This window comes from Plodia interpunctella, chromosome 12, assembly GCF_027563975.2.
Source record: "Plodia interpunctella isolate USDA-ARS_2022_Savannah chromosome 12, ilPloInte3.2, whole genome shotgun sequence".
In the NCBI taxonomy this organism is placed as follows: Eukaryota; Metazoa; Arthropoda; class Insecta; order Lepidoptera; family Pyralidae; genus Plodia; species Plodia interpunctella.
The window spans coordinates 2,647,472-2,661,454 of NC_071305.1; the positions used below are offsets into that span (position 1 = coordinate 2,647,472).

General features: G+C 32.7%; 1 protein-coding gene across 2 annotated transcripts; it reads right to left on the reverse strand.

Moving 5' to 3' along the window:
* Nucleotides 1-963: 963 nt before the first annotated feature.
* LOC128674410 (uncharacterized) lies at nt 964-13,983 on the reverse strand. Of its 2 annotated transcripts, none has more exons than XM_053752911.2 (9): nt 13,546-13,983; nt 11,949-12,160; nt 7,950-8,160; nt 7,235-7,591; nt 6,148-6,333; nt 5,527-5,645; nt 3,951-4,115; nt 3,576-3,746; nt 964-3,338 (listed from the first exon to the last, which is right to left on the reverse strand). In XM_053752911.2, exons 2-9 carry the CDS (start codon nt 12,141-12,143, stop codon nt 3,048-3,050), a joined length of 1,695 nt encoding a protein of 564 aa, XP_053608886.1. In that variant the 5' UTR covers nt 12,144-12,160; nt 13,546-13,983; the 3' UTR covers nt 964-3,047. The 2 variants fall into 2 exon arrangements, with proteins under 2 accessions (XP_053608886.1, XP_053608887.1); XM_053752912.2 differs by having other exon boundaries at nt 13,542-13,983.

Genomic DNA, 13,983 nt, shown 5'->3' on the forward strand with positions numbered 1-13,983 from the left:
CAAGAGTAAAATTAAAAGTAACCATTTTAGTTCAAATAATTATTCGATATTAAGTAAATAGTGGTTTATGATAATAATAACAGCGACCCTGAATAAATTGAAAAATAATATATTTTTTTTTATAGTTCAAATAATTAGGCCATCGATTTCTTGTAATCTTTATCATAGTGTGAAAATAACCATAAATTGCTTCAAAACTAAAATAGAGCTATTTTACATTTTAAACTATAGGTATTGACAGTTATTTAAACTTAACCAGGGTCGAAAGAACCATCATGTTACAGCATCAATGTTATCTGTTTTAAAGTCAAGTTCAAATTAGATTTGCATATTCACGAAATAGAGCTGCGTTGCACCAGTCAACTTTGACGATAACTTTAACTTGCGCAGAAAAACGCCATTTTACGTAGTTGACGTCAACTTTATGCCGCTATCGTTCAGATAAAAACGTTTTCTGCCCAGGTTAAGGTTAACGTCAAAGTTGACTGGTGCAACGCATAATAATGTACGTGTACAGTCAACAGCCCTGCATGAGCCATCAAGTTAACCTGCATGAGCCTCTGTAGCGCGGTAATAACGGCGTATTTGCATTGAATTTGGGTAGATTGATGTGCTTTTGACGTACGTAGTACAACATTATTTTCCCATACATCTACTAAAATTTTAAACTGTAAAATACAATACTACTGTAAAAAATAATTTACAATTACATATTATCGCTATATATACAAACATGATAAGAGCCATGCATGCCCCATTATTACGTTAGGTCGACGTATCACGTTGCGGCTCCGTTGTTTTCCATAGAAGGAAAAGTATCTAACGACACATTCACTATTTGTGCCAGACTTACAATTAAATTATTTTACGGTTATGGTAATACGGTAATATTCAATAGCAAAATCAATTACTAGACGGACAGAAATTATTTAATAAAGCAAAACAACAAAATAAAAAAAAACATTTGTGAAGTATTGATTTAAGTATATTCATTCGATTTAACAATAACAATATTAAGAAAATAATGTAGGTACCTACACATAAATTATTGCACAATAAAAATATAACAAAACACATGCTTTTTTTACATTTCCAATTTTTATCAAAATTTTTTATATATAATTTACATTGCAAATTCAAAGCAATATAAAAACAATACGGACTGGATGTGAAAAAAAAAACAAAACTTTTATTTCACCAATAAAAACATACAACTAAATAAAATTGTTAGGTTTAACGGTTCACAAGTTACCTTATAAATAATCTTTAACCGCAAAACACAAGTAGATCATAATTATTTGTCATAGTCGACAGGTACTCGATCTAATTAAGTGTACTTGGCAAAAACAAACTTCGCTATGGGATAGGGCAATTTCTAGCTGAATTAAGACAGTTCATAATCCCACTAATATTATAAAGTCAGTTTGTGAGTAACTTTGTTCTTCTTCACGCTCAAATGGCTGGACCAATTTTTATCATATTTGGATTAACACATACCAAGGAAAACATCATTAAATGGCTGGTATAAAAATGTAGTTTGCATTTTTAGTTTTACTAGGTATATTGTTTTAAAAAATGCAGCACGACAGATAACACAATAAAGTCATAAATTATTAGTTAATAACAATTAGTAAAAGATTATATTAGTAACCCATACTAACGTGTCTGTTACACTTCCAGTTTCCAGTTTACATACTTAGGCCCGAGTTCATGTGTCACTATATGGTCGCAATCTAAAATAAAAATAAAAAATGACATTCTGACTTCTCGCTCCTTCCATCTAGGCTGAATACTAAATACGTTTTTCACTCTCAACAAAATATAATAATCTTGTGCAATCTCGGCTGATGTTTTATTTCATCGATTACTTTTCTAACAGTTCAAACATAGGGGGGTTAAAAGTTGTATGACAACGCAACTAATAGTAATTATGCCGTAGGCGAAGCTGCGAGCAAAAACTAGCGTTTCATAAATATCAATCAGTACTTGTACACAAAATGTTTATTACGAAAAAAATGCGTTATAAAAATTTTAAAAATACTTTTCTAATGATAATAAAATGTATTCGAATACAATTTATGTACAACATAACGTAATATTAAATAAGGCCCTGTTTCATCACTTGCTGATAAATTATCTGATAGTTAAGTTATCGAACTCTAATATTACTTTAAAAATTGTGAAGTGGCAAATCACATCAGGCAGATTTATCAGTTAATTTTAGCTGTCAGATTACTATTATAATCTGACTCATGTATTTCATTTACATCGTCCACCACTTGCTTCCGGTGAAGGAAAACATCGTGAGGAAACCTGCACACTGGTTGATTATTATTAACTTGTGTGTGAAATGGAGAAGGCTATGGCGAACCACTCCATTAATAATGCCAAGAAAGTTGTTGTGTGTGTTTCATTTCACGTAACGACCACGACCCTCAGCCATGAGGAATACGACTATACGATAGACGATATAAAGAGACAAATGTATAGTAGTTTTCATTGACCATTTCGTGAAATAATCACCGTGAGAGACACTGATTTACTATTATATTTCTTACACTGTGTATAATATTATAATATATTGTGAAAAAGTGGTGAAACAAGCCTAGCAATATTTTGTATGAAAAAACTATATAGACAGTCTCAATAGTTACATTACAAGAGGAAGGCACGATATATGGATATAAAGAGTATGTTCGAATATTTTACGAGTTCAAAAATTTGAAGCTTACAACAGAAGAAAAAAAATTACAAAAATATATTTTATATATACAATATCTCACTTCATCACTATTTAATATTACGCAGTATTAATATTAAGTAAGTATATTATATAAAATGCAATACGTTTTGCCAAGCATAATTATTTTCTGGTAGATTTAAATTAATTTAATATCAAATAAAACATATCAAAAACTAACACTTCGAATGAGTATAAATATGTCATGTAAAAATATTTATCTTAAACTATGATAGATTCCTTATACTACAACAAGTCTTAAAAACTATTCAACAATAGACAACCACAAATCCATATCGCGAAAGTCCTAAACATACTTTTCCTTCAATACTCTCTTTAAAACTTTACCGGCAGCCGTTTTAGGTATTTCGTTCACTATTTGAGCATGTTTTATTTTCTTAAAGGATGTAACTTTGCCGTTGACGAATTCCATCACCTCTTCCGCTTTGACTTCTTGCCCCGGGAACGGTACAATGAAAGCCTTGGGCACTTCACCTGATATTTGGTCGGGAACGCCTAGAACTGCGCAGTCGGCGATTTTCGGGTGAAGTCGAATTAATGTTTCTAGTTCTGCAGGCGCTACTTGGTAACCTTTCACCTGGATTTAAAAATAACATTTTTTTTCTAAAGTTTAATATAATCACCATGTATTGTTTTATTTTTTCAAATTGAGTTGCACTTTTGTAAATCGGGTTTTTTGATACAAATGCTCATTGAGTGCAACATATGTATCAGCTAATTAACATAGCTTCTAATCATGCAAAAACATGCCTAGCGTACTAAATAAAACATGTCAGGCGTACATAAAATTACAATGAAAAAGTGTTTTATTTACCTTAATAAGCTCCTTCATCCTATCGGTGACATACAAATAGTTCTTCTTATCATATTTCCCAATATCCCCTGTTTTATACCAGCCATCTTGAGTGATATCCTCCTTGGTCGCTTTTTCGTTTTTATAGTACCCTTTCATTAAGCTCGGACCGCGGAACCAAATTTCACCTTCCTGAAAATTAATAGGTAATTAGGTACTAGATTTTTGCATTCATGTAGTTTAACCATTCATCCTGGGAAAAATATATATTCCCTTGGGAAAATCATGCATCAATCAGCTGAGGGGAAAAGCTGCTAATTAATAATTAAATTAATTTCCATTGTGTTGGAGTCCATAACTCACTCGATAAGAAAGAAAGTTTATTTATTTTATTACCTCTCCTGGGCCTAATGCTTTTTTCGTATTAACGTCAGCAATTTTAACTTCGCTGTTGGAAAAAACGAAGCCGACGGATGCATAGTTGCTGTCCTTATTATCGGCTACAGAGATTGAGCCACAAGTCTCTGTCAGGCCGTAACCTTGGCGGAAGATGATGTTTTTCTGTGAAATTTTTTTTATATATTATCTCTCTCGCTCTCATCTGAGCGTATTCCTGGCTTCTTGAGCCGTTGAGCGAGAGGACGAAATAGTAGGTAACACTGGGCAGTGTTACCTACTGTTTAGTCTCCAGTTCGCACAGTAATCTCGTAGTCGTAGTCGTATAAATCGTTTCGTTGAGGCTTGTAGGAATAGATCTTGCTGCTTTATAAATGTGCTCAGCCAGAATAAAATCTAAATTACCATATTAAATATACAAACTAGTGTAAACCAGTTATGAAAAAAGTACAAAGGTATGATGGTTCGTCGTAGGCATTCATATCAATTACACGAGTCCAAATATACATACAGATAGGTTATTGCAAAGTTATCTTGATAAGGTTGCGGGAGATGATACGAGTTGCTATCGGACAAATACCCACATATTATCTCTTAGATATGGATCTAATTAATTTTGTTTATTCATTTTTAACAAACATATCAATTTATATTTGTCTATACATATAAATTTTTATGTAAGTTTTGATACTTAGATTGACGCTTCTGACACAAGCTTATATTATTAGTTATGTTATTGCATTGAACTCGTGAAAAAAACACGTACGTGAAGTAAACCGCCGAGTTAAGGTAGCCATAATAATGCATTGTCATACAAACTAAATGTGTATACAAAAGTTCAACTAAATTGGTTTTTGGACACTTTACAATTGAGTTGCAAGATTCCACTTATTTTTATAGCTCAATTTTCAGTAGACAATTTTTGTATGATATCCAAATTTAGGGCTATCCGAAATTCTAAATCTACACGCAAACGAAGCTGCGGTACACAGCTTTTATCGATAAATATTGGACATCGACCTTTGTAAGAACGCATTCAGTCAGCTTGGTGGATCGTTATCTCACAGTTGTACAGCGAATGACAAATGTCAGAAGTGTATGACAGATATAACGAATACCGAATGTCTCATTCCAAAGGTCGATTTGTGATTTGTGATATATATCTCAGGTTATTAGATCATCACTTGACAGAATTATTAACTTATCCGTAAAGTGGAAGCTAGACAGGATAGTGGATCCTGGGGAAGAAACCGGGATAAAATAATTCAGTTGAAAGAGAGAGAGAGATCATTGATGAGAGATGAGATGATTTTTTGTAATACCCCGCGTATTAACGACTCGACATCAAATATTTACATTACCGAATTTTCATAAAGGTTTGGAAATATGTTGTTAGCTAATGTTGCATTTGTTTTTGTTTTTGACAAGGTATCGCAAATATTGAATTGAAAGAAGTGGTATCAGTAATAGCGAAAACGTAATACGTAATAGCTGAACGGGAGTCAAATGCTCAGACGATACAATCAGATGTTTGGTAACCACTCCTGCACGTGATACAAGAATAACAATAACTTACATTCTTACTGACGACCGCCTCGGCGTCTTCCTTGGCGAGGGGCGCAGCGCCGGCGATGATAGCGCGCACGTGAGACAAATGCTCTGACGTCACCATCGGATGTTTGCCCAGGAACACAGCTATCGAGTAAGACAATATTGAAAATTTGCAACGTTTTTATTTTGCATAACGTCAATCAGTGATGTGTATGTATGGATAATACAACAAGTTGAGAAAAGAGTTTAAAAAAATATATTTATTGGCGCAACATGGACAAAAAAACTAAATGCATCAGTCTGACTGAAGACAAAGAAAATATGGAATGATTTGTTACTTGGATGAAACTACACTACACTATTTAACAGAACCTTTGTGGTCGTCCAAATCAAAAGGGACCTTATGTCGCCCAGCACTTTGCCATTACTGTCGTTGTTTTGTATTCGAACAACGGCAATAAAGACCTAAGTGCAAGCCGCCATAAGGTCTCTTTTGATTTGGACGACCACATTTCACTATACAAATGATGGAAAAAGATGAGATGAGGAGAGAAAATGGCACACGATATATTTTGACAGAACTATGTCGTGACATAATAATTTAAACTTTTAATAAATTATGTAACTATTCTATTAATCGACTCACCTATAGGCGGTACAATGAACAGAGCGTCAGTTTTGTACGTAGCAATAGTTTTCACGTATATGTCCGGCTTGAAGTATGGTAACGTAACCAGTTTGCAGCCCAAGGCCAGTTGGTTGATCATCTGAATGCAGAAGCCGAATATGTGGAAAAATGGAATCACAGCCGTGAAGGCGGACTGTTGGGTCGCTAGAAAAAAAAAATATTTTGTGGTCTCTCTCTCGGCTGATAGTTTTTTTTAATGGTGTACGACGCGCAACGGCAAAAGTCACAAGAGTTTCTCGCCTTTCAAGAAATTGTAAACTTGATAATTGAAGGTTCCAATTTCGTATCGGATATTTAGATAAATATATTATTATCTATATATCTATACTGTATTATATACTAGTCAATTATGATATACGTCTAGCACGCATAATATTTTGATAACTAAGGACGCCGAAGTGGAAGGGAAAAACTAGGAAAGCGCACTTTAAAACCCTGACACTAAAAAAATATTTGAAATTATTTTTCTTTATGGCTGAAATTATTTAAACATTATATCTAAACGATACTAAAAATTAAATCAACTAGCAATCCTTTTCAATGAAATAGGGTAGTTGCCAAGGTCAGAGAATTGTAAAAAATATGTAATAATCTAGATAAAATAGATATATTTAGTATCATTATGATAATTCATAGCCTGTAACAATGCAGCTGAATCTAAATACGAAGATTTAAAGTTGGTTTGAAAGTCCGTTTTCAAAAAGCATGAAATTATAATAAATAAACTTTTATTAAGAAATCATCACCATAAACGTAATATTTATTGTAGCTGTCGAACAAACATAGCTTTCTTCGCGAACATTTTCGCACGTTGTGACGTCACTTGGTCGTGTCATTTAGTATGGAGCGTATGGACGAGTCCCAAAATGTATGATTTTATTTTTGTCATATCTTTGAAAGTATTGTCATTATCACAGTATTTTTTTTCACTGTTGTTTCTAATGACATAAAGCTTTCGAATAGTCAACAAAAATTTGGCAACTAGCCTATTCTATCTATACATTTTAAAATCCTGCCCGAAAAATATATATTGTTTACACCCAACCTGTAGTCTCCAATACCACAACAATTTCAGGCAACGCTATGGACTTGTTAGCCGCGACCAAACTTTTATGCGTCAACTCTACTCCTTTAGGAAACCCAGAGGTACCACTCGAGAATGGAATACATGCTACATCATCGGCAGTTCTTTTAACCGACTTCAAACAATCAATGTCTACGGTCAGGTCTTCAGCGAACTCTGCGAACTTTATGGTGCCTTCTGGTAATCCTTCATTATCTATGAGTATCACGGGTATATTCATGTTGTTTTCTTTTAAACTCTCGACTACGTTCGCATGTGTAAGTTTTGATGTGACTACGGCTTTGCAGTCTATCAGTTTCAGCTGATGCTTTAGCTCCTCTGAAAATAATAAAATATTCACGGAAAGATTAAATTTTCGGTATTTGTCATAAGAATTTATGTTGTTATTAATCAATATAATAATTGCCATTACTTGTGTCGCATTTTTTTAAGTCACCTAAATACATCCAACATGACTTGGCAAAAGTCATCTCGTATGCCTTCAAGTCTTTTTGCCGAAAATGGCGGGAAGTAGTTAAGTACTTTTCGTACTGTCATTTTCGTATTATAACCTTCATTTTTATTCCCTGCCTACCCACATGTTGTATTTATTAATATATACGATAACGACACAAATAACAGTAATTTTTCTATTCAATTCCGATTACTGATGATAATGAACAAGTAGACTAAATACCTGTAGTGTAGAGCGGGTTCATAGGGCTAACGACACATCCAGCCTGCAAAATGCCGACCACCACACAAGGATACTCGGGCACATTCGGGAGAATCACAGCTACTGTATCCCCGTCTTTTAGTTTTAATTTGGATCGCAGTGATGCCGCAAAGGACACCGACATTCTGTGAGTTTGGGCGAAAGTGTATCCACGACCTGTCAGTCCACATACCTGAAAAGGAAAGATTAATATTTTTTGTTTGTTTGTAATAACTTTATTGCACGAAAATAAGCACATTAATCAAAATTAATACAAGAAAGATACATTGTACAACGGCGGACTTAACCCATGTAGGGATCTCTTACAGTCAACCGGCGATAGGTTGAGAGGACGTGTAAGACGAGGCCTCGTACCGTATCAAATGGCCAATCATTCTTCCCCTTCTATTTTCTATTTATGTCAGCATAAGATGAAAAATCTGTATTTCTTTTCTAAAAGACGAAATCCTGGCCTTTCACCCCGCTTGCTTATTAATTATCTGATAGTCTATATGTAACCAATCTAATTTTTGTTTCAGAAGTGTTGGATACGGCTAACTGGCCAAACAAATAAGGCAAGAAACAAACAAATATGATATTTTATTAGAAAGTGGTGAAAGTAATTTTGTTAGTTTGTTACCTCTTCACGCTCTACCTACTCAACCAATCTTCTTGAAATTTTGCATACACATAGTTTGAAGTATAAGGAAAAGGACATAACCTTTCATCCGGGAAAAATAACTGCTCCCGTAGGATATCACACGGGCGAAGCCGCGGCCAAAATCTATCTAGTATCGATATATTATCTAAAACTGTATTAATTTTATTAGTAAGATAAGGTGGCAAGGATAGTAAAACCATAATAAATATTACACCTAAACCATAAATCTTTTGGTGAAAACCGTACCTACAAAAATTCGTCCATTTAATAATAACATCGTGACATAAAATCATTGTGATAGCAATATCTATGGACACGGTAACCGCTTATCGCCAAGTTTACTTGTTTAACATAAAAACAGCCATCGTCCGCCTACCCTTATCTCTGGAGTTAGTAACATTAATAAAAACTATTTTGCTTAAAACAACGTACAGTTTTTCCCACGTTATAGGTATACATACATATAGTCTCTTGTAAGGAGCTTGTAAAAGGCCTATTGAAATTATGTAAATTAATATTTCTTCGTGTAAAAAAAAATAAAGATGTTACTTGTGTTTTTAAACCTCATCAACCACTAGGGTTTAAGGTGATATCGCGCACACTAGCGGCGCTTTTTTAAATATCTTTCATATAGTTAATAGCGAAAACGAAAAAACTATCTTACTAATTTATGCTTCACAGGATTTTATAAGAAAGAATTGTAGTTTTGAGTTGTGAATCTTACTTTCTTTCGAGTGATACATATTTATAATGTATATAATATGTTTATACCAAATGTACAATTATATTGTACGACGCCCGCCTACATCACTCGAAAGAAAATAAGATTCACAACTCAAACCTATATTCTTTCTCAAAATAAGAAATCATCTGCGGACAGACAAAATTAAATTTGTGGTTCTTTGTTGACTACGGAACACCAAAATAAAATTCGTGTATCACTTTCATAATATATGTTCATAATATTTTTCCTTTTTTTATGTATCGAATATATACAAAATTTAAGTTGATGATAATTATATGCATGGGCACACTGTACAGTATAGGTACTACTACTTGTTACCGACTTTTTTAAATGTAATTTTACTTACTTAATTTTATTTTTACTGAAAAGTGAATACTAATGATAGCAGTGTGATAAAATGAATATATTACAAGTGAATAATAATGCCCATGCATATAATTATAATGAAATTAAAACTTTGGGTATTTACGATTCATATTTTAACGATTCTAATGAATACTAATTTTAAAAAGCTAATATAAATATTCAACATTTCAGTAGAAATACGCAAATAGTATATGTATATTTTTAAGTCTTTGTATTATAAACATTATTAGTAGGTATTAAATCAGTGAATTTATGTTTAATTAGCTGCGCCCCGGGGATTCGCTTTAGTGGGAATTTCGGGACAAAAAGTACCCTATGTGTTATTCCAGGTCATATTCTACCCGTGTAACAAATTTCATAAAGATCCGTCCAGTATTTTTCGCGTGAAAGAGTAACAAACATACACGCATACATCCTCATAAACTTTCGCGTTTATAATATTGTAGGACACGATAATAAACTAATCTCTTACAAGATAATGATTAAATGTCATGTACTAAAACTCTGTGGGATTAATGAGATAAAATTCATATTTTTATTTTTTGATGGAAAGCATTAATGAAATTAGCACTCTAACTGATCAGCCGGTATGTGAAAAAATTTGAAAAGACAAAACAAACCATTCTTCATATTGCCAAGAAAATCACAATATTGTGTGTTTCATTTCGGACAATTATTACATTTTTTTATTAAATGCGTAAAAAAAATAGCTCTGTGATTAAGAGCACTGTCCTGGTTATGCAGGGGTCTTGGTCCGGAGTGGGTCCGATCGAGTACTGATTTTTTTTCATCTCAGTAAAATATTATCAAAAAGGTTTTTTCGTAATCCTACGTTGAAAGTTATAAAAGTTCACCTTTATTTTTTGTGCATAATGTTGTGAATGACAAAATTATTATCTAATCATACCTACATGCACATATCACTTGTAGAACATGCACAAAAGTATGTAAGTATAAATTCAATATGCAATGCACTTTATTGACTGTTGACTAGTTACATTGATCCTAACTAATATTATAAATGCGAATGTAAATTTGTTTGTTACCTCTTCACGTTTCATCTACTCAACCGATCTTCTTGAAATTTTGCATAGGTATATGTACTTAGTTTAAAGTACGGAGAACGATATAGGATACCCTTACATCTCGAAAAAATAAATGTTCCCGCGTGAAAGACTCGCGGGCGAAGCCGCGGACAAAAACTAGTGGTTAATATTTTTGCCTTATTCAAAAATAAATTAAATATTCTGAATTCACAATTAGGTTGAGTTGAACATTGTAATTGTATGTTTACAGAATACTTAAGTACTAGCAAAAAGATCTTACTTAAAACTTTTTTCGAATTTTTGATTTATTAAAATTATTTTTCATATTCTGTAAGTAGTTATTACTCCCAAATGGGGCTTGTAGGTGACCAATTAAAGCTCTAGGGTAATAATGTAGCTAGAGAAGCCCTAGGGTGGTAAGTAATTAAAAAAAAAAAAACACTTCACTCTTTCAAAAAGTTCGCGTACATCTAACCATCATACTGGCAATAGACATCATGCATTGCCAATGACCAAAGAGGTCGCTTCGCTATTCAGCCTTGTCTACGTATGAGTATAATAGTCATCAACTTTAAATATCGAACGGTGAAGCTCAATTTCGTTCTTGAAAAAAAAAATTAAAAAGTTCTTTACTTGGTTCTTTTTAATGAAAAAAGGCGGGAATAGAAAACTTTTATTCTTGTAATGCCGGTTTTTTTACACTTACCTCACAATCGAGATGTAAAGCAGAGTAGTTAGCTCGGGTGTAAGCATCAATTGCACCTTCGAACTATAGGCGCCCGCGCTACTCAGGTTGCAATTGATACTTTACAGCCCTTGGCCACTAATCTATATATATATATATATATATATATATATATATATATATATATATATATATATATATATATATATATATATATATTTTATATTCTGTAAACATGTAATTACAATCGGCTTATAAATGCGAAACTAAGTTCGTTTGTTACCTCTTCAGATTCTATCTATTCAACCAATCTTCTTTAAATTTTGATTTAAGTACTCTACATGTAGATTGAAGTATGGTGAAGGACATAGGGTATCTTTCATCACGAAAAATAAGTGTTCCCGTGAAAAATTTACGCAGGCGAAGCCGGGGGCAACATCTAGTCTAGCAAGTTATAATTAGTATGATATGTACTAACCGTTGCAGTTTTGTCTGGCCATCTGTCCAAATTTTCCCATAGATAATCACACAAGGTTTCATTTGTCATTGGAATATCACTATATATGGATTTCAAGATATTTCTCTCTGTATTTGTGCTCCTGTGCCTCACAGCCACTGATGAGGCAACACCATGTTTCTTGATTATCTGTAGTACTGCTCGTCTCAAGGCCATTGTTTTTTTTTTTTTTTCTAAAAACAAATTTTTCTTGTACAATACTCATATTTTACATTTGGCTGTGTAAAAATAAAATGCATACAGGTACATACATACACAATAGATGAAATCAACCGCAATAATTTAAATTCATAAATTTTATTACACAATTTACTATTTTTCTTGTTCTGATTAAAATAATATTAGATACTGATTGACATCATATAGGTACATACTTACACTATATGATTTTTTACTCTGAAATTGTGATGTCACAAGACATTACTATGGTATTAAAATATAACACATAGATTTATTGTACATTTTATGTTCAGTATTATAAACAAATTAAAAAAAAGTAGATTTGACTAGTTGGAAAATAGCCTATATTAGATTTGACTAGGACCTACAAGAATTTTATATTTGGATATTGGAGTTGTGAACACATTATCTGTATTGAGATACATTTAGTACCTTATTCAAACTTTTTACAGAGGTTAAATGATAACAATAGGTGGAGTTATGCCATATGCCTTCTCTGTCAGTGGCAATAAAATATTGTTTAATTTTTCTACTACCAAGAAGCTAAACAAACAAGCGTCCTACCTCATGATAAGTAGTCACCACAACCTATCGTCTGCTACCCTGTCTGTCTCTGCCTCTCTTACCGTTCAAACCGGTATACTAAAATGCAAGCACTGCAGTGCTATTTAGCAGCAGAAATATATGAGCACACAAAACATTTCAATAGAGATAAGCATATTAACAAAAATATTATATAAAACACTTGAATATAATAAGTAAGATAATTATCATGTGTGTATATTTAAAGATTGGGTCTATGGGAGTTATGTATTTGAGTTGAGATCAAAGTCTACTGGGATCAAAAATTACTGTAGTTTACAATTAAGTATATTATGTAGACCATATTTAGCCATATAATTTTTTATATTGAGAATAATCTCCTAAGAATTGTCACAGAATAGTGTGACTGACTCTTTATTTATTTACATAATCAACCTGTTGATCACAGAGAATAGAGAAACAATAGCTAAACAATTGTTTGACTGGTGCATTTAAGTATTATTTATTTCCTCATATTTTCCACTAAACAGCAAAGTCTCCAATATCATCACTATGCTGTACACCCATTGGCTAGATAGCATTTCTCAAACTCAAAATCAAGATAATACCAATCAGAAAAATATTTGATTTAATTAGAAAACAAAACCTGTATGCAAAAATTGACTCCTTCGTTTTGACTAGGTTCTTCTCAATAACAATATTAACAATACGACAAACCTGACCTAAAATCTAACATCTGGATAAATAACAATATTGTAAAGAAACAATTTTTCTTAGCAAAAAGTATTTCAAATATAAAATATCAAAACATAATGAACGACTGGAAATCACTTACCGATATTTTGCACTGCGAAATTTACTCTCGCTTACCTAACAACTCGAAGGATAGAGCATTAATGATTAGAGCGGTCCTAACAACATTATCACCTTGATTGAACGACGCGATATATTGGACTTTGAAATTTGAAACCGGTCAACGAAATATGAATGAAAGGCGCCAGGGCTTCGGTGCATGCAGTGCAGATACAAGTACAAGCTATTTTTCGACTTCATTAGTGATTGTTTTAATGTGAGACTTGGAATGTCTGTTTGTTTTCTTGTTTACAATATGTACCTACATTATTGAATTGTTATTTTTAACTATTATAAGAGGATTGATTGGTTGATTAATCACGGCGATAATAAATATATTTTAGAGTAAAAAGGAAACTAAATCTTCGCAAATCAAAATAAAACACGCAAAACCTTTTGTTTACAAAAAATTGCGCTTGCA

Bases quoted from the DNA above. Each gene is read 5' to 3' on its own strand.
- LOC128674410 (XM_053752911.2), bottom strand. From the start codon at position 12,143: ATGGCCTTGAGACGAGCAGTACTACAGATAATCAAGAAACATGGTGTT. The intron at 6,334-7,234 runs GTTGGGTGTAAA...TTTTTTTTCTAG, and splicing joins TGTGGTATTGGAGACTACAG to CGACCCAACAGTCCGCCTTC. The intron at 3,339-3,575 runs GTAAATAAAACA...TTTTAAATCCAG, and splicing joins GGATGAAGGAGCTTATTAAG to GTGAAAGGTTACCAAGTAGC.